This window comes from Nerophis lumbriciformis, linkage group LG25 (genome assembly GCF_033978685.3).
Source record: "Nerophis lumbriciformis linkage group LG25, RoL_Nlum_v2.1, whole genome shotgun sequence".
NCBI lineage: Eukaryota > Metazoa > Chordata > Actinopteri > Syngnathiformes > Syngnathidae > Nerophis > Nerophis lumbriciformis.
This window is the reverse complement of record NC_084572.2, coordinates 16188161-16214552: the sequence shown is the minus strand read 5'-3', so window position 1 is coordinate 16214552 and position 26392 is coordinate 16188161. Positions and strand designations below refer to the sequence as shown.

Genomic DNA, 26392 nt, shown 5'->3' with positions numbered 1-26392 from the left:
ATGGGTGACCTATGCTGTTTGCTCATTGGTGGAGCAGATTTGTCATCTTTTAAAGTATACAAGCTGGAAACTGACCAGAAAAACCATGCTAATGCTAGTTGCTCCACTGTCTCCACTTTGCTGAGTTTTCATGCTGCCCTTAGTCAAGTCTTGGATAAAGTTTGTCTTTCTGCTATTGTGTTATCATTCAGATGCTATTGTTGTTTTCAAGGAAAATTGGGAATATTCTGAAAAAGCTGACAGAAAACCGCAACAATTGGAAGAGTCTCGACGAAATCCACAATGTCTTGAGTTGCAGAACCTCAAACCTAAATGGTACGGTGGGATCTTATGTGGTCTGGTAAAGAAAAATGAGAAGGTTCTACTCACAAAGCGCTCACCAATGGAATTAGCTATTTATGTTTTGATGAATCTATGTCCAGAGGTGGGTAGTAACGCGCTACATTTACTTTGTTATAGTTACCTGTGCCTAATGAGAAAGTGCACGTTTTTTGGAATTTGGCTTTAAATTCGTAATTCCTGTGAGTCAAGAACACTTTTTTCTCTTTTTTTATGCCTTCTAATTTGTAATATACGGCTCATACTATATGACTAACAACGTAGCTAATAGGAGTCACCTATTCCGCCCATAGAAACCTCTAAGAAAACGGCAATAATACCCCATTTACATGCCGTGACTTGTATTACCAACGTTATTTTTAACGCAGAGGAGGTACCTAGTCAGCGAGCTTCTATATCGCCTCTGAGTTGGTAAACTTTTGTGCTAAATTATAAATCATGTACCACACCTACATAGTAAAAGGCTGTGGTTATAAACCGAGATGCTGGTCACCTTTGAAATTCAACTTAGACATCGCATGGAAGACATGAAAATATATGCATCTCTTGTAGTACATGCTGTAGTAAGTTCTCTCTCTCACGAACGCACACCAACTAAAGTTGTAATGTCAGTGCCATTGAAAAATAGATACTTAAGATTTACTCTTACTCAATTAGTTATTTAGATAACTACTTGCCTGCAATGAGGTGGCGACTTGTCCAGGGTGTACCCCGCCTTCCGCCCGATTGTAGCTGAGATAGGCTCCAGCGTCCCCCGCGACCCCGAAGGTAATAAGCGGTAGAAAATGGATGGATGGATAACCACTTGCAGCGCAGCGAGAGAGAGATGCAAGAGAGAGTTGGCCGGACTTGAAGACAATGATTTCTGTAAAATCATAGGAGAAAATATATGAGCCAGATTGAAAAATTAGCACTATAAGCAATGTGAAGGAGCCCGCAAATGACCTGACTGTCAAGAGTTGATGGCGCAATGGTTAAAGACTAGGTAGGGGTTTGGCGAGTCATCCATTACGTCGATCTATCGATTTATATTTCTAAAATTTGACTACGTTAAGCTGTGCTCGGCAAGTTGGCCTTCTGGAAGATGTATATGGATCCGACATTATTTTAAAAGAAAATCAATCGAATTCATCGATACGAAAATAAACAAAATTGGATTCAAAAATAGAATACTTTATAGAAAGTTGGTTTTAGAACTATTAATAATTTGAAGATGTTAAACGTTGTTTGAGTCCGTCTGTGACGTCATTGCCCTGGTTATCAAACACCAAAACAGGGATGATGGATACCAGAAGACAAGCAGACGAACAAGTAATGATCAAGCCACCGTTGCGGTCCAGTGTTTGGAAATATTTAGGCTTTTGCAAAGACTGTGTTGTTTTTAATACGTCGCTCGCTGTTTGTAGAGTATGTAAAGGTCAAGTAAAACACAATGATAAATATCTCGAACCAAAGTGCCATGGGACTTCAAACACGCCAACGGCCCAGGCACTAGCAGCAGTCTCACTGCAGCAGCAGAAAAGGTAGCAGGTAAACCTAGTGTTAATTCGACCTAAAGAGAAGTTGTTTTTTTATGTTAATATTGTATTATTTTTATGATGATAAGCAAAAGTAGGATGTGAATCTACTGTAAAAATGTTGGTTACTGTACTTTTATTCAAAAATTCTTGAATACTGAAAAGGAGAGCAGAACATGTTTTCTCTTGTTAATTGACCTAAAGTGTTGGTGGCACTTTATTCAAATAAAATGTAAATATATTGGCCATTAATTGTTGTTTATGTTATTGTTTATATCTGTGATTAATTAACACCTAATTCCCTTACAAGAATTAAGAGGAGTGTAGAAAATTTCACCTGTAGTGTCCACTATCCACGTATTTATTTCACAGTCAAACTGGTTGAATTCATGGTTAAACATGTACTGATTCGATTTCAACCCAGTGAATCGTTTAGAATGTTATTGCTCTAAACAAACAAATATTGTCCCTGAATTGCATCGGCAACAACAAATTATGATATGTATTGAATTGTTGTTAAAACTAATCTTATAAAAGACAGAGTTCAAATTCAGCATAGCACATGTAGCATTTTTTTTCTTAATTGATTCTACGATGATTGGTGATTGAAATAAAAATCCAAAATTTGTACCCATTTTCCCATATTATGACAGGCCAATGTTGACAGGTAAAAGCCAATCGCAGCTACACTTGTGAGTTCAAGAAGTATACGCCTTGCCTTTAAACCAAATGTTCAGCTTGATAGTTTGTAGAGTGTCATACATTTCAGGACGAACGGAAAGAGGATTTTGTCTTTGTGGAGAGAGCAGGTCCTGCAGTGTTTCTAATATTAAATGATAGCATTACTTCAATAAAACAAGCCAATGTGAAGGGTCACTTCGACACTTACTTACTTACTTACTTAGTCCTCTTGCACTTCAGGGCGCGTAGAGCCGACCATAGCAACCAGGTCTCTCCATCTGGGTCTGTTGTGGGCAAGGTGTTGAGCTTGTGCCATAGTCACATTGCAGGCCTTAAGGTCCTGGGCTAATACATCCAGCCAGCGAGTCCTGGGGGCGCCTCTAGGGCGTCTCCAGCCAGCTCGCTGCGGGTTGAAGTCCAGGATTTTGCGCGTGGGGTGTTCCCCCGGCAGGCGGATGACATGGCCATACCAGCGCACTCGCCGCATTGCTGCGAGGCGAGAGGCTGGGAGCTGTTGGGTTAGCTCTCTTAGGGTCTTGTTGGTGACATGCTGGCTCCACGTGATGCCTTCTATCCTCCTGAGGGCTCTGGAATCAAAGCCATCTAGCCTGGCCGCTAGGATGTTATTCAGCGGCCATGTTTCCGAGCTGTACAGAAGGACAGAGATAACAGAGGAATTGTAGACCCTCAACTTGGTGTCCCGAGATATGTGCCGGTGTCGCCACAACGGTCTCCACAGGGACTGCATGACGGAGGCTGCAAGGGCGCGACGGCGGTCCACCTCTCGTTTGAGGTCGCCGGTGTTGGTGACTGTCGAGCCGAGGTATCTGATGGTAGGGACAAAGTGGACAGGGGTATCCTCAAATAAGAAGGGTGGTGGGTCTGGTCCATCGCCGATATGCATGAGTTCGGTTTTGGACCAGCTGATTTTCAGGCCAAGCTGTTTGGTCTCCTCATCAAACACACTGAGGGCCTCCCTGAGCTGGTCAGCGGTCTCACTGAACAAGGTGGTGTCATCGGCGTATTCGAGGTCCTTTAGGGTGTAGTTTCCAAGTGACACCCCGGGGACTCGCACACAGACTCTGGACATCAGGTGGTCGATGACACAGTTAAATAGTTCTGGTGCGGCAACACAGCCTTGCCTGACCCCGCTGTTGATGGGGAACCACTCAGAGTCTTTACAGTTCACACGCACACAGCTTTCTGCACCCTGATACAACTGTTGAAAGAGTGTGGTGATTTTAGTTGGGACTCCGAGGGACTTCAGGATGTTCCAGAGGGACCCGTGGTCCACAGTGTCGAAGGCAGCCTTAAGGTCAATGAAGGCAATGTAGAGGTGCCGGTCCTTTCTGAACTCCCGGGCCTTTTCTATTAAGAGCCGGATGGCAGAGATGTGATCCGTGGTGGAACGATTGGGCATGAAGCCGGCCTGTTCTTGGCGGCGTCTGCTTCTGGTTGCAGGTAGAGCTCGGGTGAGTAATATGCGGGTAAAGAGTTTACCGGGGATGGAGAGGAGTGTGATCCCTCTATGGTTGCTGCAGGTCAGCTGGTCTCCCTTATGCTTCCAAAATGGTAGTATAATGCCCCGCCTCCAGTCATCAGGCAGCGACTCAGAGACCCACACATGGTTGATGATCTGTGTGAGCCAGAGGATGATGTTGTCTCCTCCGGCCTTCAGCATCTCTGCTGTGATGGTACATAAGCCAGGGGCTTTTCCATTCTTGAGTTTCGTTAGGGCTGCTCTGACTTCAGCTGGAGAGACAGGGGCGGTGGAGCAGTCCGGGATTGTGGTGGTGTGGGTGGTAGGGGTGGGGTCTTCCGGGGCAGGGGGATGGTTGAGGAGCTCGCTGAAATGCTCCTTCCAGCGGCTGATGCAATCCGCTTCAGTGGAGAGGATGTTGCCAGCCTGATCCTTGACTAGGAAGCAGCGCTGGCGGGGGCCCGCTTTCCCTTTGCGGAGCAGGTTGAAAAGCTGCCGCAGGTTGTTGTTTTGGGAAGCCGTCTCCATGGCTGTCGCCTGGTTGCTCCAGAAGTTCTCCCTGTCACGTCGAATAGACAGATTGCGTGGGCTGTTGAGGCGTCGATACAGGTCCAGGTCTCCCCGCAGACGGGCTGCTCGTCTGTTATTCACGATATCTAGTGTGTCTTGTGATATCCAGGGCTTCTTGGTGGCAGGTCTCGTCCGCCCGATTGATTCTTTGGAAGCCTCAATGACTTCGTTTTTAAAATGGGGCCATTCTTTATCAATCCCACTGGAGAGCGCATTGAATCGGTTTGCAATGGAACACCTGTACTCTCCATGATGGCCGGGTCTTGCAGTCGTGAGGAGTCTAGCCTGGGGGAGGCATTAGTTGATGCCCCTGCCTTGAGCTTCAGCCGCATGTCGGCTATCAGCAGGCGGTGGTCGGTGTTACCAAGCTGTGCACCTCTGAAGACACGGCAGTTGGTGATGGATGTTTTCCAGCGGCGGGATATGAGGATGTGGTCGATGGCTTTCTTTGTTTTTCCATCCGGGCTGTACCAGGTCCAATGATGGATCCGCTTCCGGGGAAACCAAGTGTCGGCGATGCAGAGGTTGGTGGCTCTGCACAGATTAAGCAATCGTTGGCCGTTATCATTGGTGGTGCTGTCGATAAAGACGGGACCTGTTACTGCCGCGAGGGTGAGGTCCTGGGTGGAGATTGTAGCATTGGCATCTGTGAGGACGATGACAATGTCATGAGGGGGGGCTGCCAGGATGGCGTCATGTAGCTGGTCGTGGAAGGTGTCCTTTGCCTGGTCTGGGGTGACATCAGTTGGGCTATAGGCGACAATAACTGTCATCTTCCCATGTTGGTGTAATAGACGGGCAGAGAGCAGTCTATCACTGACTGGTTTCCAGCTGATGATTGACTTCCTCCGGTATAGCGGGATGGCTAGGGCTACGCCGTAGAGGCCTCTACCATCATTTGGGCCACTCCAGAGAAAGAGGTGGTCGCCGGCGGTGGTCTCTCCAGTTCCACGCCAGCGTGACTCGCAAAGGCCAGCGAGGGTAATGTTGTAGTTGGAGAGTTCACGGGAGAGAAGTGTTGCATAGCCAGGGCGTAAGAGTGTTTGGACATTCCAGCAGGCAATGCGGGTTTTGTAACAGAGATCCAAATGTCGTAGTTCGGGGGCATGCAGGGGTCTGTTGCCAGGGTAGTCCGTCCGGTTAAATCTAGTTGCTCTGGTTGGATTCGTAACTGTTTAGTTTTCACCATGCTGGGTAGTTGGCCCTGCGATGGCTAGTCAGCTGGTGGGGCTGCCACCTTACAGCATGCTGACGGGCTGTGAACCCCCTACGTATGGCAGGGGGTTCGGCACATGTCGCATTAAAGGTAAGAAATATTTAAAATATTTTTGGTTCGCTTGAGTATAAAAACATTATTATGAAGAATACATTTAGACTTATTATACTCCAAAAAGTTTTCTCTTCAAAATACACATATAGTTGTATTCCCTGTTAAATTAAAATGTTGTATTTGTGCAATGACAATAAAGAGCTTCTTCATTTTCTTAAAAAATATATCATATGGCTCTCATAAAAATACATTTAAAAATATTTGGGTTTCATGGCTCTCTCAGCCAAACAGGTTCCTGACCACTGTTTGAAAGTAACGGTATTCTTACTTGAGTGAAATTTTTAGGTCCGACACCCACCTCTGCTCACCATTTTGTCAACATTTACATACAACTTGTAATGGTTGTGTCAATTAGCTATGCGATAAATCCAGCAAAGTCTGACAATGATTGACTGACAACAAGTAAAAAGTCTGCTCTTTTCTCAGATTACGTCTGGCAACACTGGAAGGAAGATGATTTCTTTGGATACCAATATCTAAACGGCCTCAATCCCATCCTGATTCGACGTTGCAAAACTCTGCCGCCAAACTTCCCCGTGACCGATGACATGGTCTCCTTTCCTGAGGGGTTAAACCTGTCTAATGAGTTGGAGGTACTAGCTCGTTTCACATTTCTTCCGCATTAACTTGAAGTCATGATCCAACTATTTTTTAATTCAACTCAACAAGATAGACATCCAGATTTGTTTCCCCTCAAACAGCAAGGGAACATTTACCTGTGTGACTACAAGAACCTGGACGGATTGCCAGCAAACACAGTTTTTGGAAAGCAGCAGTACTTAACGGCGCCCCTGGTTCTGTTTCACAAGAGACCAGATGAGAAGCTGATGCCTATCGCCATTCAGGTAACATTAGTATAGGGCAGTGTTAAAAATAAAAAAAAATGGTTATACATTTTACTGCTTTTCCCTGATGTTCCCATTTTACCTGTTGCTCCTGAATTTTGGGGTTGCCATTTATTTTACTTTAAAGCTTGAAGGCGGACAAAAGAATAGTATTCATCCCTCATGGCAATAATACTGCCTCTCATCATCCTATGTTTAAACACAACGCCCCAAAAAATATAAATGTAGGCTTTGCTACACATCCTAAAGGCTGAAGCTCTGTCTAATATTCGTCAGTCAGATACAAACGTGGCAACTGTCACTTTTCTTCAGCGAATAGCTTAACCTAGCGTGATATCTATTGCCACCTTTCCCAACTTCTTTGTCACGTGTTGCTGGCATCAAATTCTAAAGTTAATGATTGTTTGCAAAAAAAAAGATGTTTATCAGTTTGAACATCAAATATGTTGTCTTTGTAGCATATTCAACTGAATATGGGCTGAAAATGATTTGCAAATCATTGTATTCCGTTAATATTTACATCGAACACAGGGCTCGCCGTGGAGTTTACAGTTACGGTAGCACAATTAGCCCCGAACGGGCTAACATCACCACTAACGTGTTACACAACAACAACAACTCTCTGTTGGAGTATCAGCGCTGGGGTCCAGTGCACCACAGTTTTGTATTGTCGCTTGGTTCTTCGGCGGAGTGCTTTGGAAGCTACCGGACCGCTCCTCTTCCCCGCCCGGACTGTTTACAACGGGGGCGGGAGCGAGCAGGCGGGCGAGCGAGGGAGGCAGGGAGGGAGGGAGGAAGTGCGTGTGCAGGTGTCGTGGAAAAGCGGCAAAATGTTTCTCTGCTTGCATCACGCAAGTGACGTCAATGCATACTTACCAACCTTGAGACCTCCGAATTCGGGAGATGGGGGGGGGGGGGGGGGGTTGAGGTGGGCGGGGTTGGGGGTAGCGGGGGGGTTTTTGTAGCCAGGAAGAGTTAGGGCTGCAAAGGATTCTGGGTATTTGTTCTGTTGTGTTTATGTTGTGTTATGGTGCAGATGTTCTCCCGAAATGTGTTGTCATTCTAGTTTGGTGTGGGTTCACAGTGTGGCGCATATTTGTAACAGTGTTAAAAAATAAATACAATAAAATATAAACACCCTAAGTGTGACATGTATGGCTGTTCCTCAAGTATGTCTTGCAGTAACTTGCGTGTGTCTGCAGAAGCCTCATACAACATATGTCTGGGCCGGCACGCTGTTAGTATGGAGAAAAAGAGGATGCGGTGACAGTTTCTAGAGGACATTAAAGACAGTGCCATCACGGCACGCCCCCGATATTGTTGAGGACCTTTTACCACACCGTGATTGGTAGATTCCTTCAGCTCCGCACACAACGCTGTCAAGCGCCATTCATTTAAGACTCGCGGGCCGCACTAACATTAAACTTTCATATTAAGGTGGGGGCCGCAAAAAAACGTCTCGCGGGCTGCAATTGGCCCGCGGGCCGCGTGTTTGAGACCCCTGCTCTAGAATGTCAGCATAACATATTATCTGAAATGTTAAACAAAGAGTGAATGAAAGTGGATCCAATGAGTGACCACCAGTGTTGGGTTAGTTACTGAAAACCAGTAACTAGTTACTAGTTACTCAAAAGTAACTCAGTTACTAACTCAGTTACTTACACCAAAAAGTAATGCGTTACTGTGAAAAGTAACTATTTAGTTACTTATTTTTTTCTTATTTTTTTTTAAAGCTCCCATTAATGCTCTTTTAGCCTTCATTTCAGTACTGTTATTGCACTGGAGATTAATACAATCTGCTTATTAACTTGACAGGCATTTGCTTCACTAAACTCTGCTAAGCAAAGTGGTCTACATACAACACACAAAGACAAAGATATGTTTTAAAGGGCCAATTTATTTCAGGACAGAACAAATTGACAAAACTATTTTAAATAGCTGCAACATAAGTAACAAACAGCATAATAACAACATATCTGTAAACCAAGGAAGTACTTTAATTTTAACTTTACATACACAAAGCCTAATCAGGCGTTTTTTCTCTCAAGGAATTCTGAAATAAAATCATGTCTGAAGCCCAGAACACTCTACGCATTTCCCCAGTTTTAGTTTAGAGATAGGAAAGATTGGCTTGACCCACTAGGATCCCTCTTTATGTTTATGAACTGTATAGTCTATACATTTAGAGTAATGTGATAATCAAACATCTAGAAGTCTAGAATGAAAGAGTATATAAGAGAATTGACAGAGTGTGTGTACCTTCAGTGCTGAATAATGAGCAGAGGCAGAGTTTGGAGGGTCTTCTTTAGATTGCTTTCCATGTTTATGTACTTACTGTCCACTGTGCTCAGGAGCTTGGAAAATGTTTTCGTGCCATTTGCTGTTTGACGCCGGTATCATGCTAATTCGCTGCCTGAAAGCAGGTGACTCCATTGTATAAATAGCCTGCATGTCTTCTAGCACATATGCTGCAATGGCTCTATCAATGTTGTCCTGGCTAGCAGTGCCTCGTTAAAATCCAGCCGCTGTTGCTTAGGAGGTGAAGTGTGTCTCTCTTTACTAGCTTCGTCGAAGCATGTTGCTTTTGTAGCTGTTTCAGCAGATTTGAATTGACACAACTTACATTTAACTAAAATGTTCTTTTCTTTGTGCTCGACAAAAGAAAAGTAGTGATAATATCTAAGCTGACCATATTCTGAAATCCCAAAAAGAGGACACATATATGCGTGCCAAGGCGGGCAGCACGCCAAGGTCGGGACTAGGTGAAAATTTGCCAATGATACTCGAACTTGCTTAATAAATAATATATTTATTTAAATAAAACATTTTTTCTCCTCTGTTGACAGCAGTGTTGGCACTAGGAATTTTCAAAATGGGGTCCCAGGGACCCATCAAGTCATAAAAAAGGGGGCCCACAGTAAATTTTGGGGCCCCACTTTTTTGTAAGCGTTTTGAAAAAAAAATGATAAACGTATGCATTATCCTGTTATATCTCATATTCTATATTGTGTTTTGGAAAAAGGTTGTCATAAACGTTACTTAATTCATTAAAAAAAATAATAAAAAAAGAAAACAAATTTGTATACATATGTAAATGTATTCAGTTATAAACATTCATTCACTTTCTTCTTTCCTTCATGGATCTAAACTTTACCGCTGCTGGTAGTTTTTTCTATGTTTTTATTTAATAAGTTGTAGGTGTATTTATTTCAGTATAAAAGTGTAAAACGTGTTTTGCTTCGGTCATGAAATGATGATAATGGTGTGCCAGGGCATACATACATTTTATATTTAATGCTTAAATCCCTGGAGTCTACATCAACTTCAGATCTATCCCTCATTTCAAAATGTTTTAGTTTTTTTTATGTTGTTTTTTGTTTGTTTGTTTTCCTCCCTTTTTGTCAAACAAAACTATGTTTTTAATGGCAAACACACAAAATATGCAAAATCTTCCACCAAAAATATTTTTAAAATTGGAATATTTGATGTGAAGTAATCGGAACCTTGGATAGGTCAATAAGTCATAATAACATTGATTTTGATTCAATATTATGTTTTGAGCAATGACAGTTTGAAAGAAAGAAAAAACGGCTTTGTTTTAATAGTCAACATTGCAACTTTTTCTAAATTACATTTCACCTTTAAGATTTTTTATTTCACTTTTGTTATGTTTTTGTTTATTTTAATAGTATTTTTAGAATGTGCCGTGGGCCTTTAAAACATTAGCTGTGGGCCGCAAATGGCCTCCGAGGCACACTTTTGACACCCCTGCTATAGATAATAAAAAATTAAATCTGATAAATCTATCGATAAAAAGCAGAGCCTGGTGATGCATGCGCGTTTATCATAACTCTCTCGCTCTCTCTGTCTCCGCCCCGCCCTCACGAATGCTGCTGCACGCACACCTTCACAATTTGTTTTGTTTTTAACCCCTTCTCAACCCTGGACGTACATTGAAAATACACGCAACCCTAACTCAAAATGCCGGACATTTGAAGCATTTAAGAAACTCCGCCCGGACAGCCCTGAAAGGCTTGCAAAAGAGGACATGTCTGGGGAAAAGAGGACTTGACTGCAGCTCCGCCATGATCAGACACGCCCCCCCCCCCTCCCTCCCTCCCCACACCAAGACGCACACACAGCGCGCCTCTTCCTTGTGACACAAGAGATTCAGAAGGACGACACGGCAGCGCTCCAATAAAACACACTCAGATCTTCTGTTTCTAGCCGATACTACATAAAAATAACGTAAAATAATGCAGTAACGCATCATGTAGTAACGGTAACTGAGTTACTGAATATAAAAAATAATGCGTTAGATTACTAGTTACCGCCGAAACTATCGGCGTTACAGTAACGCGTTAGTCCCAACACTGGTGACCACACAGATGTGATATTCACGGTCAGGCCTGGAGTTAGCGTTATGTTGGCATGGTTAAACGTGATAAAGCAGGCAAGGGAAGAGTAAGAAAGAAAAAAAATTACAAACACAGCATCGGGTAGTCATATACATCTTAAACTCCTACCCGGCTCGTACGTTGACTATTAAGGTTGGTGCCGGCAGTGTAGCCTCCAGACATGGCTGCAGTTAGCCAAGCTAGCGCCGTCCTGCCATACATTGTGGGGTAGTCACATCGTATCAAACAAAGTTTCATTAAAGTCAAACCGACTGAGGTTACTCTTTTGCATGCTCTTGGCTGTGTTGATTGTGGGACTTGACAAAATCTTGGGCGTCTTTGAGAGATGCGAGTCGCCGTCTCTTTCCATCTTTGGTTGAAACCATTAGCTTAGCCGGGTAGTGGAGGGCTGGTTTGAGGCCCAGATTGTAGAGATCCCTCATGAAGTCCCAGTACACGGATCGCTGTTCCAGTATTTCAGGGCAGTAGTCTTCGAAGATGTGTATCGGTGAGTCCTTGTACTTTAGTTTGCCTCTGCGTTTCCGAGCTTCCCGCACCATCAGCTCCCTCGTCTGGAATCGGTGGAAGCATATTACAACAGCTCTCGGCCTCTCACTGTTAGCGAGCGGTGGGCACGGTCCAGCTCCGGGGTCGACGACAACGTGTGTTGACCCAAGACTTCGACCAGCAGTTGAGAGAAGAACATTGTTGGGTTTGGACCTTCAATGTTTTCGGGTACGCCGACAATTCTTATGTTGTTCCGATGACTTCTGCTCTCCAAGTCTATTAGCTTAGCTTTTAGCCTCACGTTCTCCTCGGTTACGAATGTTAGCTTGGTGTCCATAGCCAGCATATCCCAATTCTAGTGAGGAGAGGCGCTACTGGTGTTCCAGAAATGTGGTCTGAATACAATCTAGCGTGTTGTTGAGTTTGGAAAAGGCGGAGTTAAACTCTGACGAGAGAGAAGTTTTGTGGTCCACTAGCATTGTAGTTAGCGTAGCCATGATGGTACTTGCCGCCAAGTCCTCCTACTTTTGCTCCTCCTTTTTGGATCTATTAGACATTTTCTAATTCAGCGCGAAAAGTTATTAGTACTATTAAAACGTTAGTAGCAATTACTGTATTCAGTCGAGCTATACAGAATAGTAGGAGTTAAATTTGCGGGAGCGTGAAAAAGTGTGACTACTCCATCTTGTCGCCAACCGGAAGTCCTATTATTAGTGTTTCTCACACATATGTTTGCTACGAGTGTTTCCAAAAGCACCAACTCAGCGAGTCTAAAAAAAGAAAGCAAATGTGAGCAAAACCTAAATGAGTTAAGGTTTCACCAAAGGTATCAATCATAAATGAAGCTTTCAGCACATACACAATGTTGGCATCTATAGTTGTATTTTGATTAAGATGAGGAAAACACGCTACTCGTAATCGGCGTGTGAAACAAACATCAGTAGACGCAAAGTTAAATCATGAAATGCAAGCCTACCCGAGCAAAAACTATGCATATTTATCCGGGAGAGACTTGACCCAGTCATAAAGTATAGGGATCTATTCTATTGCATAGTTTGATTTTTGCTCGTATCTGCTTTTTGGAGGAAGATTTAAGCCTCTTTTGTACTCAGATTGTATGTGCGCTGCTAGCTGTACAACAGCCATCTTCAGTTGGTTGACCACGACTGGTTTTCACTTCCAGGAAGAAGTCACGTGTCGGAATACAAGCAATGCTAGTGTTGCTAACATCCATTTCTTCTAGTCCTACTCCACAGTTTCTTTGTTGTATGTGAAAAAACTGGACAAGTTCAGAGATAGAGTTTGTATGTAAAAAGTGCACAATACTGCTTCTTGAAGACACAAAGTTCATTAGCCTTAAAGTTAAAGACTCACAGGTGATTTCCCAAGAACTTTTAAACTAAATTCTGATATCAAGACTAGATTTTGGACAACACACTTCTAATACACTATTGTGAGTGTTACGATGGCTGAGCCAGATGTGGGATCCCAAAGCAGAGACGGACAGGTTTCAAAAGTAAAACTATGTTTTTTTGTAACAAAAAGCGCACTCAGAAGGAGTAGTTCAAACATACAGAACATACAAGGACAAAGCCACTGGAAAAAGTTAACTGTCGGAAAAGCCAAACAGATAGACGTACACAGAGACAGGCTTCGCGAGTGGAAGAGATCTTTAGCAATATGTGAAGCATCAAACAGTTAACTGCCAATCCGTGGACTGGCAGGTAGGCTTAAGAAGATCTGATTGCCAAATGAATGTAGATATGTGTGAGTGGCTTCGCCCCAGAACTCTAAAAACAGGGACTGCAACAGAAAGCAGACAGGCAGCAGCAGAGCAGAAAAGAACACACCACAGTGAGAGCTCATATACTTACTTAAAATATTTTAAAAATACTACAATATGGGACTTTTAAAGGTGTTTTTCAAGCAATTGTCAGTTTTTTTATCAACTAGTTTGCTGTAAATTAGGGGTACTTATGACTTGAAATATCATGATCTTTTGAATAATTTAGTAACTGTGCCTCTAGTTAGTTGATTGTGATTATGAGAACACAGGGAAATTATATTACGCAAATAAATAACATGTTTTAAGTAAATACAACAATCTTAAATAATTTATCAATATTAGGGCTGTTGACTTTAACGCATTAACTCATAAATAAATAAATAAATGGGTTATACTTCAAGGTACTCAAAGCGCTTTGACAGTATTTCCACATTCACCCATTCACACACACATTCACACACTGATGGCGGGAGCTACCATGCAAGGCGCTAACCAGCAGCCATCAGGAGCAAAGGGTGAAATGTCTTGCCCAAGGACACAGCGGACGTGACTAGGATGGTAGAAGGTGGGGATTGAACCCCAGTAACCGGCAACCCTCCGATTGCTGGCACGGCCACTCTACCAACTTCGCCACGCCGTCCCCGGGTTAGGTAACTCATGACATTAATGAATGAATGTAATGTAACAATGTAACGTATAAACACAGATAAAAACATGCAACTTATTTTGTGTGCAAATGGTTACTTAAAAAGTAATGACATAAGCAATGCATATGTCGGTGCAAAGGTGAGTGAAGAGACTGACTGGTGTGCTTTCTGGCGAATTTCACTTTAAAATAATAAACCTTGACTGGACTTTAGATAATACTGTTGGCGAGTTTTGAGCACATAAATGATGTACAATCAAGTAAAAACATTTAAAATGGTTCCTGTAAGACATTCCCACAGAAAGATGATTTGTACCAAAGTATTGGGATCCTTTTTCAGATAATTAAAATTATGCACGCAAGTAATTTATTGGTATTGATCGGGATTAATCAAAAATCACATGTGTGATTAATCTGATTTAAAAATGTAATTCTTTGACAGCAGTAAATAGTATATCAATTAGTGCTGTCAACTGATTAATCTTATTAATCAGATTTGTAATCACACTTTTGAATTTGTATTAATAATATTGAATCACAGGTTGTTACTCACTTGCATCATTTAAAGGGATTTAAAACAGACCAAGATATTTGGACAAAAAAGCTATTTTATTGTCGAAATGTCATACAGGAATCGTATTCCCTTATTATGTTACTAAAACACCCAAATGTCTGTGAAAAATAACAAAAAGCAACAATATAACAAAAACGTAAACCCTTAAATGTAAACAAAACCAGTAAAACAACTTCCTATACATGCTGATGTTTGTGGTAAATAACATTAGTAGTCAGTAGAGCAGGGAAGGAAGGGGCAAAGCTTGCCTGAGTGAGGTGGGCTGTTTGCACTGACAAACTAGAAGGTTGCATAAACTCTGGAAAATTGCGTAAACTCTGAAAATGTGTTTGTCGGACGTATAGAATAAAAACAGGCACAAAAGTATCAATCTTATCACACTAGTATATATCCGATATCAATTCCTACCTTGTTATCAATACTGTCAACATTTAGATCGATAGGCCCACCCCTAGTCGGAAGACACACAGCATGTTTGATCCGTGCCCTGGCCCAACTCCACTGGACCGCATTATTCTGCTCACGGTCACAAAAACAGGAGTTTAAAACTTCCCATCCTTTTGAGTCAGAATGTGGATCACTAATTGGATCATGCCTTTTGCAGCTGAAGCAGACCCCAGGTGAAAACAATCCCATCTTCCTCCCGACTGACTCCACCCATGATTGGCTGACAGCAAAAATATTTGTGAGAAACGCTGACTTCACAGAGCAGCAGCTCAACACACACTTGCTGCGCACGCACTTGCTGGCCGAGGCCTTTGCAGTGTCGTTGCAGCGCAACCTACCTATGGTGCATCCCCTCTACAAGGTAAGGAGCTTTGCCAGTGTGGTGTTTTGTCTTTGAGTACTTTTTCATGCTTCTTTCCCTCCATCCTTGCCCTTTAGCTCCTCATACCCCACACTCGCTACACCCTGCAGATCAACACAATGGGTCGAGGAGGGCTGATTGGCCCCACGGGACTCGTTACCTTGGTAAAAACAAAAAAGTAGCTTTGACGATCATAAAGATTCTTTATGGTTTCCACTCACGTATTGGACTTTGTCTCAGAATGCAGGTTCTGGGGGAAAGGCTACAACCCAGTTCATGGGGAGATCGATGTCCGACATCACCTACACTTCCCTTTGTATCCCAGATGACATCAATGAGCGCGACATGCATGACGTCCTCAACTACTACTACAAGGATGACGGGCTCAAGATCTGGTACACCATGTACAAGTATGTCATTGCCAATTGTTTTATACTGTACGTAATACTTTGTGCTAACCTCTATGTGTTTGTTCAAGTCGGCAAAAAAATTTAAGTCCAAAAGAATTGTGTCCAACCTACAGTTAACTGTACTGCTTTAAAAGGGTCATATTATGATTTTTTTATTCTACATTTAAAACCCTTCTTTGTGGTCTACATATAATGTAATGGTGGGCATTTGGTTAAAATTGTGCATAGATTTTGTTTTACAGACCATCTTTACACTGCTTTTTGATCGTCTCTTCAGGCTACGCCATTTATTTACTCACTAAGATGACTCCACTTCAACTGTGTCTTCATCCCCGTCAACCATGTTGTGTGTTTTTGCACTTCCACGTTGAGTTTACTAACACATAAGTTCTAACTAGAGTATACGTTACTTTGTAATGGCAACAGCAAGGGATGCATGTGCACGTACAAGCCAGTCTGCCCCACAACAAGAGAATAGAGAAAAAGAAGGACCTTAGTGACTACAATGGCGGACTCGTGCAAAGCTCTTTGGGCAACCCTGCACCATATATGGAGATATAACCTGATGTCGCTAAGGCATATGAAGTAGCTAAAGCCTCGAATTCCAAACTCATGTATCAAGCAAGGCAATATTATTTCATAAATCTCTCTGCCATGCCTTCATAGTTTGATTTATATTTTAAGGACTTACAAAGATCTCAAATACACAAAAACAGGTACACATTTGTAAGATTTTTTTTTGCATAATAGGACCCTTTAAAGCAGCAGTGTTTCAAGTGTAAAACTGAAGTACCTTGTGAAAAATAGAATGATTAATTTCTGTTATATTGAAATACAATCAGTTCCCTGGGTCTTTTGTAGCCCAAAGGTGAGTGGAGTAGCAAAAATATGCAACGGTACTCATGTAAGAGTACTGTTACTTTAGAGCAGTGGTCGCCAAGCCGTCACGATCTTTGGGACTCTACTGGTCGACCACAAAAATATTAGGAAGAATAAATGTCATAATCCGAACGGCTTTGAAGTTACAGTATATGGAAATATGTTGTTTTCCAGGTCCATAAAGTAGAGCATACCTGTCAGCCTGTAAATTTGAAAATAAGCAATATTTTCTAGAAAACAGGGAAAAGAATGAGTTGTTAAACAAAAAAGGCTGGGTAATGATTATGATTAAATGATTTTATCAATACCGATACAAATATCGATTTTCCTTATCATCATTGCTATATGTCCATCCATCCATTTTCTACAGCTTGCCCCTCTCAGGGTCGCGGGGGTGGCTCGGGCCTATTCCAGCTGCATTAGGGCTAGACAGACAACATCCACACTCACATTCACACACTAGGGCCAATTTAGTGTCGCCAATCAACCTATCCCCAGGTGCATGTCTTTGGAGGTGGGAGGAAGCCGGAGTATCCGGCTTAGATGTAAATAAAGATGTAAAAACAATTAATGTTTTATTGGCACAATATAACATCTCACAGCAGGGAAGTCTTTTATTTACACCTGCTTTTTAAGTCTTACAAAAGGCATTTAAGTTTGCAGAGCAAGGTTTTAATTAATTTGTTAGGTCATCATCTTGTAAGGACCACTCAGATCCATCACTGTGTCTATTAATCACAATTACAATCAGCTTGAAATAATATTTATGTATGACATTCATGTGCAGAGAATAGACCTGTTATATGATATAGCATATGAAGTATATAATATAAACTACACAATCAGTTAGCATGTTTGGTGAGTGTGTATTTAATCAAGGTGTGTTTTGATGCCACGCAAATGTGGCGCAATGGAGTGACGTCAGCGGACGCTATCTTGCCTGAGAGCAACTTTGTGGGTTATTATTTATCTTAAATTCTTCACTTTTTTAGTGGATTAATATTGGCCAATGGATTACTGTCTCGTTAAAACAACAATTGATAAGGCGCGCTAGCAGCAGTTGTGACTCGTGAGTAAAGCATGTTCACTTCAAACTGACATTAACTCTTATTGGCGTGCGAAGGACTTTTGGATAGGAAATATTGTTGTGTTAACACTTTTGTGTGGTGTTGCTTCCTTATTTGTGATAATTCTAAGCTGATGATCAGATCCTACCCGTGTCTTTCAGCGGCACTTGAAGTAAATGTGACAGCGTGTCATAATTACGAAGGTTAGCTGGATAAAGAAATACAGATAGCTGTATCATTTGTCCAGAATGTTAACGGTCCTCCTGGACAGACCCAATTAGGAACCGGTGCCAAAAAATTCATCACTAATAATTATATGTTTTTCTTCACAGGTTTGTTCAAGGAGTGCTCGAGTACTACTACAAAAGTGACGATGACGTCCTGGGAGACTCAGAACTGCAGACCTATATCGGGGACATTTTTAAAAATGGCTTCCTTTCGAATACAGAAGGAGGTGCTCCTTTTACATTTTGCTCTGTTGTTCGGGCGATAATTTTGAGTTGTTTTCAGTAAATCTTCACTGCTTTACACACTGTACACTGACAACTCTAAAGTATCTCCAAGAGGTCCTTTCTATAGTGTTGTCCCTTGATATGACATACTGGAATATAAATAGAATGTACTCACTTTTGTGAACTACGAACCAGCAAAAATGAATCCATCTTGTTTCGGTCCTTGGCAGGATTCCCTCAGAGTTTCACCACTGTGACTGAGATGGTTAAGTTCGTCACAATGGTGATGTTCACTTGTTCCTGCCAGCATGCGGCTGTAAACAACGGAATAGTGAGTCCTCCTTCTGTTGTGTATTGTACAAGCTTTAAACAAACAAACCAACAACAACAACAAAAAAACACTATTTGCAGTTTGACTACGCCGGCTGGATGCCCAACTTCCCCCCGACTATGCAGTGTCCTCCCCCGACGGAAAAGGGGACAACAACGGAGGCCACAATTTTGGCAACATTACCTCCTGTCTGTGTCACTGCTGAGAGCAAGAATACAGTTTGGCTGCTCAGCAGGCCACAGTTAGACTTTGTAAGTAGACCAAAACTTCTAGATAAAATACAAAAGGAGGAGAAATACAAGTTATATACAGTTAGGCTAATAGTATATTGGCACTGAGCACAATACAGTCATTCAACAATTAAGATAATAATAAAAAAATAAATAAGTATATTTGCTAAGATGTTAACCCCCTCCTCTGAGATAGTTTAAATATCATTGAGTAAATACATATGTGAAATGACTTTTGGCCTGCAGAGGATCTGAGTGATGCAACTTCCTGTTGACAATGAGACTTGCGGAAAATTCCACATTTTTCAGAGCAGTAATGTAGCAGGGGTTTCAAACTCAATCTTATTGGCTGTCCTTAGAAGGTAGCTTGTAACTGAAATGATATGAATATTAGGGCTGTCAAAGTTAACGCGATAGTAACGCGTTACTATAAAGAAGTTACTATAAAGGCGCGATTTTTGACCCTCGGTCCATTCCGTGGCATGGGGAAATGTAATCATGTTCAGTTGCTGTTGAGATACAATCTCGAAAATAGCGAGCAGAAATGCACAATGAAAAGGGTACATTAAAAGCCATGGCAAGTTGTTCTCCGGACAAGACAAGACTATTTTATCTTTGATCACCGGTAGACGACATCACTGCAGCAACAGCCTGTTGGCGGGCTTTGCCGCTAGCAGAGAGGTGTTTGGATTACGGTTGAGTGCATTGATAACATAAAATTTAGATTGTGACACTAACTGCTTTAATAGGACGGAAACCAAGCTAAGTGGAAAAAAACACAGTAGAGAGAAAGTCTCGAGTCATTTCTTTAGAGACTTTGACATTGTCAAAACATGTCAAGACATCTCTTCTCATATACCAATCACACACTTCTGGCTTTAAAATAATAGCGCTATGAGTCATGTCCGGTCTAACTTCCATAACAAAATGAAAAATTGTCTTACGTTACGATCATGCTTTGTCAAAGATGTTTTGTAATATAATCTGATATATATATCTACCAGATTGAAATGAAGTGTTTTTTTTTTTTTATTACCTGTTCTAATTGATAGTCCGCCATTACAGCATCTTTAGCAGGTTAAATATTAAAATTTAATAATTAATAGAGAAGGTTAAAACATTGTCATGCATAAATATGAATACTATTAACTTGTACAACATGTAATGTACAGGATATCAGAAGCATTTATTTAAGTAAAAATATCACAGATGACATTACCAAACATCTTTGACAATCAAACCATGAGCGTAACAATCCTCAAATGTATGTTATTAATGTGTGAAACTGGTATCTAAACATGGTGTTGCTCCACTCTTCTGAATGCAAGTGCTTCTACAGCAGGAATACAAATTCTGTATTTTTACAAAATTTGGCAAGACACCAACGCACTGCAGGTATTTTTTTAAGTGTGTTGAGCTATCTAAAAAAGTATAACATTTGAAAAATATTTCACTGAAGCAAACTAATTGTCTAGTTATAGTATTAAAAACTTGAAAATTATCTGTCAAGAGTACACTTATTAATCATAAAAATGTATATCTACTTGTGATTAATTTTGAGTTAACAATGAACAAACTACAATAATCGCGATTAAATATTTTAATCGTTTGACAGCCCTAAAAAAAATACATTGTTTAATTGCCTCATGATATCACTACATGCAATTTAACACAATTGTTTGTGCATTTAATAAGCATTTATTAAATCTTTCTTTTTCATTTGAACAAACACATTTTAGGAATATATGTTAATATGTGGTACGACATGATTAGATAATATGAAATACAAATACATATTAAAAGACATGCCATTTTTCTGTCAGAATTAAAAAAATAGTTCATTTATTAAGATTGATAAAGTGCTTTATTATGTAGATAAATTCCAAGCTTTCACAGGCCACACAAATTGACGTGACGGGCCAGATTCGGCCCACTGGGCCTTAAGTTTAACAGCTGTTTAGTAAGGAACAGGACTGATTGAAAACCCATGGACATAATTAAAGTGTAACTTTTTACTTTACTTTTTTAAGGAAATAAAAAATTGAAGTATATTTGGGATAAAGAAGAACATAAATATGTAAAAATCAACAACACACATTTCTTAAGGATTTAAAATAGGATGAATTTAAACTCGCATGAACACTGAAATAAATAGTATATATCATTTGATGCCTGTACCTGCTTCCAAAAACTAGACTTCACCTTCCAATATAATAATTTGTATTCATTAAATACACAATCAGATCAAAGCCCAGGACACTTTGTTTGATTAAAACATATATTTTACAAGTCATTTGATCGTGCATTTATACATTTTATTTTCTGGGGAAGCAAATGGCACATATTTGGCACAATGGTGATGTCCACACATCGCGTGGACATCGGGGGCGGGACCTCTGAATTAGCAGACCGGGAATGGTGGTTCCTCTCTTTAAGAAGGGGAACCGGAGGGTGTGTTCCAACTATCGTGGGATCACACTCCTCAGCCTTCCCGGTAAGGTCTATTCAGGTGTACTGGAGGCTACGCCGGATAGTTGAGGAGGAACAGTGTGGTTTTCGTCCTGGTTGTGGAACTGTGGACCAGCTCTATACTCTCGGCAGGGTCCTTGAGGGTGCATGGGAGTTTGCCCAACCAGTCTACATGTGCTTTGTGGACTTGGAGAAGGCATTCGACCGTGTCCCTCGGGAAGTCCTGTGGGGAGTGCTCATAGAGTATGGGGTATGAGACTGTCTGATTGTGGCGGTCCGCTCCCTGTACGATCAGTGTCAGAGCTTGGTCCGCATTGCCGGCAGTAAGTCGGACACGTTTCCAGTGAGGGTTGGACTCCGCCAAGGCTGCCCTTTGTCACCGATTCTGTTCATAACTTTTATGGACAGAATTTCTAGGCACAGTCAAGGCGTTGAGGGCTCTGGTTCGGTGGCTGCAGGATTAGGTCTCTGCTTTTTGCAGATGATGTGGTCCTGATGGCTTCATCTGGCCAGGATCTTCAGCTCTCACTGGATCGGTTCGCAGCTGAGTGTGAAGCAACTGGGATGAGATTCAGCACCTCCAAGTCCGAGTCCATGGTTGTCGCCCGGAAAAGGGTGGAGTGCCATCTCCGGGTTGCGGAGGAGACCCTGCCCCAAGTGGAGGAGTTCAAGTACCTCGGAGTCTTGTTCACGAGTGAGGGAAGAGTGGATTGTGAGATCGACAGGCGGAACGGTGCTGCGTCTTCAGTAATGCGGATGCTGTATCGATCCATTGTGGTGAAGAAAGAGCTGAGCCGGAAGGCAAAGCTCTCAATTTACCGGTCGATCTACGTTCCCATCCTCACCTATGGTCATGAGCTTTGGGTTATGACCGAAAGGACAAGATCAGAGGTACAAGCGGCCTAAATTAGTATCCTCCGCCGGGTGGCGGGGCTCTCCCTTATAGATAGGGTGAGAAGCTCTGCCATCCGGGGGGAGCTCAAAGTAAAGCCGCTGCTCCTCCACTTCGAGAGGAACCAGATGAGGTGGCACTGTGCAGGTCACTGTTTGGTCAGGATGCCACCCGAACGCCCCCCTAGGGAGGTGTTTAGGGCATGTCCGACCGGTAGGTGGCCTCGGGGAAGACCCAGCACACGTTGGGTAGACTATGTCTCCCGGCTGGCCTGGGAACACCTTGGGATCCCCCGGGAAGAGCTGGACGAAGTTGCTGGGGAGAGGAAAGTCTGGCCTTCCCTGCTTAGGCTGCTGCTGCCCCCGCGACCCGACCTCGGATAAGCGGAAAAAGATGGATGGATGGAAGGCTTTTATCCTTTTAGTTTTGTTAGTTTTACAATCCATTCATTGTGTCTGTGGTTAAATAAAGACTACCAAGACACAGTTTGGGATTTCCTAAAATATTTTTTGCTACCTTTACTGCTCAACAGTTGTTGCGCTTTTGGAAAACAACTTTAAAAATGAAATTGCTCGATATTTTCAGTGCAATTGTATTTTTAAGATCACTCCTTTGTTAACATATTATACATTCAGTCGGCCATCAACACCGCCTACATAACACATAAAAAAATTATGAGTGGACACCATTAAAAACTACAGTTTTGGAGTGTGCTGTTTACAATAAAATACTTTTTACCTTTAGTGTATGGTTATATACTGTAAATAATGTGGTTGTATGTTTTATTTGGTCAAAAGTGTACAAAATAGAGTCAAGTGGTGCAAATAAATTGTACAATAATACCATATCATCATAAAGTTGAATACTAAAGGATCTAAAAAAAAAGTCCACAACCATTTTTCTTTGCCCGTCATTGGCAATACCTACTCAGTGGCCTAGTGGTTAGAGTGTCCGCCCTGAGATCGGTAGGTTGTGGGTTCAAACCCCGGCCGAGTCATACCAAAGACTATAAAAATGGGACCCATTACCTCCCTGCTTGGCACTCAGTATCAAGGGTTGGAATTGGGGGTTAAATCACCAAAAATGATTCCCGGGCGCGGCCACCGCTGCTGCCCGCTGCTCCCCTCACCTCCCAGGGGGTGATCAAGGGTGATGGGTCAAATGCAGAGAATAATTTCGCCACACCTAGTGTGTGTGACAATCATTGGTACTTTAACTTTTATCTTTAACTTATGTACAACAAGAGCACGTCTCTTTTCTGTTCGTGTTAAATAGTGAACAACTACTTGTAATAGGCGGATAACAATGGAGTTAATGGATTAATCTGTTCTGCCTCGAGAGCGCTCATGTGACCTGTATATTACGTAAGTTACAGCAACATTGTTGTTGTTGTAGGAGCTAACACAGACAAGCTACTTTTCTGGTGCTTCTCTGACCACTCGCGAGTAGCCCACTACTAGCTACTTCTGTTGCTGCTGTATTGCCTTTAAGTTAGTAAAAGTTCATGCTTGATTATAAACTCACCTGTACAGTAGAAGGTTGTGGCACCAATCCGAAAAGTTGGTCAACTTTGAAAATCGACACACTACCAACTTGATACTATATGGCTCTCAACAAATTTAATGCAGCATAAAACAATTGCTAGCAAGGCTTTTTTTATATATCCAAAGAGTGAATAATATTCTAAATTTAGCAGCTCAAGGTGAACACACGCTGAAAGATACAACATCCCATCAGTCGTCATCCCATTTCGAATAGACATTGGTGGAAGCAAACAGAGAAAGAGCTCTTTTTGCTGTTATTGACAGAAGTAACCTTAGTTCCTTCTGCTAAGGAAAGGAAATAAACTCTAGTAATGTTTAGAATGACCAAACTACTGTAAATAATACGTTATAGAAAACGGAGGGATGTATACAAAACGGTGTTGTTGGAGGATTTAAAATGTTTTTAGTGCGCTTCATAGGCGGAATAGTTCGTATCTCATATACCTGCATTGTTAGCCGCTTCTTACTAAGCCATTTTTCACTATTTAGGACACAGAAAAAAGGCAAACACATGTGTCTTGTCCCACATAAGGACTGTGGATGATGGCCAAAAGTCCCCTAAAAGTGCAGAGTTCTTTCAAGGCTAACACACAAAGATTTTGTAAATCTAAAAAAATCTGTTTCAGACCTCTTACATATATTAACCAATGTATTGCACAAGAGAACCAATGTTTTACAAGTGATAAGGCATACTGGTCAACGTTTGCATATGAAAAATGAGGGCAATGTGCTGAGAGTAGAGAAAATAAGGCAAACACTGGACTATTGCTGTTAACTGAATAAAGCCGTTAATTGGAGCATTTTTGATAACTATTCCTTAGGTTGCCCTGGGACACTACCCAGAGGAACACTTCACTGAAGAGACCCCCCGCCAGCTGCAGAAGAAGTTCAAAGTGGAGCTTGAGGTGCTGACTACAGACTTCAAGATGAGGAACATGGATATCGAAATCCCTTACACTTACCTGATACCAAACAGTGTGGAGAACAGCATCACCATCTAAAACCATTCTACTAATGTTGTAGAATAGGTTACATGGTATATATTCAAAAACAACAAGTGGCCTATTTCTGTTTTTAGCTTACATTATGCAATAATCTTTGCCTTTTCTATGACCGCAATGCTAAAAACAGGTACTGCAGCAGAACCTCCAAATGGAAGAAAGAAAAGAAACGAGTCAAATAAAAAAGTACTTACCCTTTAAAGCAGGGGTGTGCTAACTACGGCCCGCGGGGGCCACATCTGGCCCGTTGGTCATTTTAATCCGGCCCGCCAAATATTCAAATAGAATTGAGCAAAGATCTGTTTTGAGATGTGCCACAACAAAACTGATACTAGACTTCGAGGCACTAATAAAAATTGCTAATAAGCAACACCACTCCCACGAAAAGAGAATGTAAGTGTTAACCCTTTAATACCATATGTTTCTTTGATGAAATTATATTGTTGAAAATAGATGTAATACGATTAAAATAGCCCATATTTGAGAAGCCTTTTCTTAGTTCCAATGCATCACGTGCTCGCCCGCCTTGTCTGTCAAATTTCACAAGCCAATGTGGCCCCTGAGCCAAAAAATTTGCCCACCCCTGCTTTAAAAGCGTTTGCTGAAATATACTGTCACCTGGTGGCTTGCAAGAGGTATGGCTTAAGCTAACTAAAGTGTAATTCTGTTTGGGGCATTTGTTTGGGGAAAGTTACTTTTTGTATGCATATTGCACTGAGAAGCCACATGCTTTCTTATGTCACAGTAAGCTCCATGTCCTCTTCAATGGTTATATTCACATTATTTTCCTCTCTATCATTAGTATGTATTAGTATTAGTAACTTAGAGATTTCTTTACAAAAAAAATGTTTTTAAGGTTCGTGGGATAGATCAGTCATTCTTTAACTGTTTGAACAGTAACATTGTGTTTGAATATATAGTTAAGTGATTATTTGGTGTAATATTTCAATGGCCAAAAATATTAAACATACTTGTTGAATAAAACCTGTCCTGTTTTTTATTAATACTTGGGTCTACTATGCTACTGTATTTTAATGGTGGTCACCAATGGGGGCTCCTCTAATTCGCCCATAAAATCCAATAAATAACCATTCAAAAACTGCCTGTGATATTAGTGATATTGTTATTATAAGCGCTAATGCAGAAAAACTATTCATGGCACCGACGTGATCACTTCCGTGTGTCCCTATGTGTACATCATTTAGTGGTCTGCTGCTTCCTCGCTTCCTGTAAGTTTATTCTAGATCAGTGGTCCCCAACCACCGGGCCGCACAAAAAATAAAAAAATAAAATAATTGTTTTTAATTAATTTTTTTTATTAAATCAACATAAAAACACAATATATACATTATATATCAATATAGATCAATACAGTCTGCAGGGATACAGTCTGTAAGCACACATGATTGTATTTCTTTATGACAAAAAAAATACAAAAAAAACAAAATACCATAACCCAGATAACCCCCCCCCCACACACACACACACACACACACACACACCCGCTCCCCACCCCCCGGTCCGTGGAACAAATTTTCAAGCGTTGACCGGTCCGCAGCTACAAAAAGGTTGGGGACCACTGTTCTAGATCATAAATCATGCATCTCACCTTGACAGAAGACGTCTGAGTAGGTATT

The 26392-nt window shown here is 41.6% G+C and overlaps 1 protein-coding gene across 1 annotated transcript in view; it reads left to right on the top strand.

Moving 5' to 3' along the window:
* The window catches only part of LOC133622130 (arachidonate 12-lipoxygenase, 12R-type-like), a 37583-nt gene extending 11882 nt beyond the window's left edge, over nt 1–25701 (top strand). The window contains exons 5-14 of the mRNA XM_061984679.1: nt 212–315; nt 6344–6510; nt 6619–6762; nt 15277–15480; nt 15558–15644; nt 15721–15890; nt 18169–18290; nt 18519–18619; nt 18700–18870; nt 24576–25701. Coding sequence (XP_061840663.1) covers nt 212–315; nt 6344–6510; nt 6619–6762; nt 15277–15480; nt 15558–15644; nt 15721–15890; nt 18169–18290; nt 18519–18619; nt 18700–18870; nt 24576–24755 — 1450 coding nt within the window. The 3' untranslated portion in view covers nt 24756–25701. The remainder of the gene's footprint in view (nt 1–211; nt 316–6343; nt 6511–6618; nt 6763–15276; nt 15481–15557; nt 15645–15720; nt 15891–18168; nt 18291–18518; nt 18620–18699; nt 18871–24575) is intronic.
* Nucleotides 25702–26392: the final 691 nt, after the last annotated feature.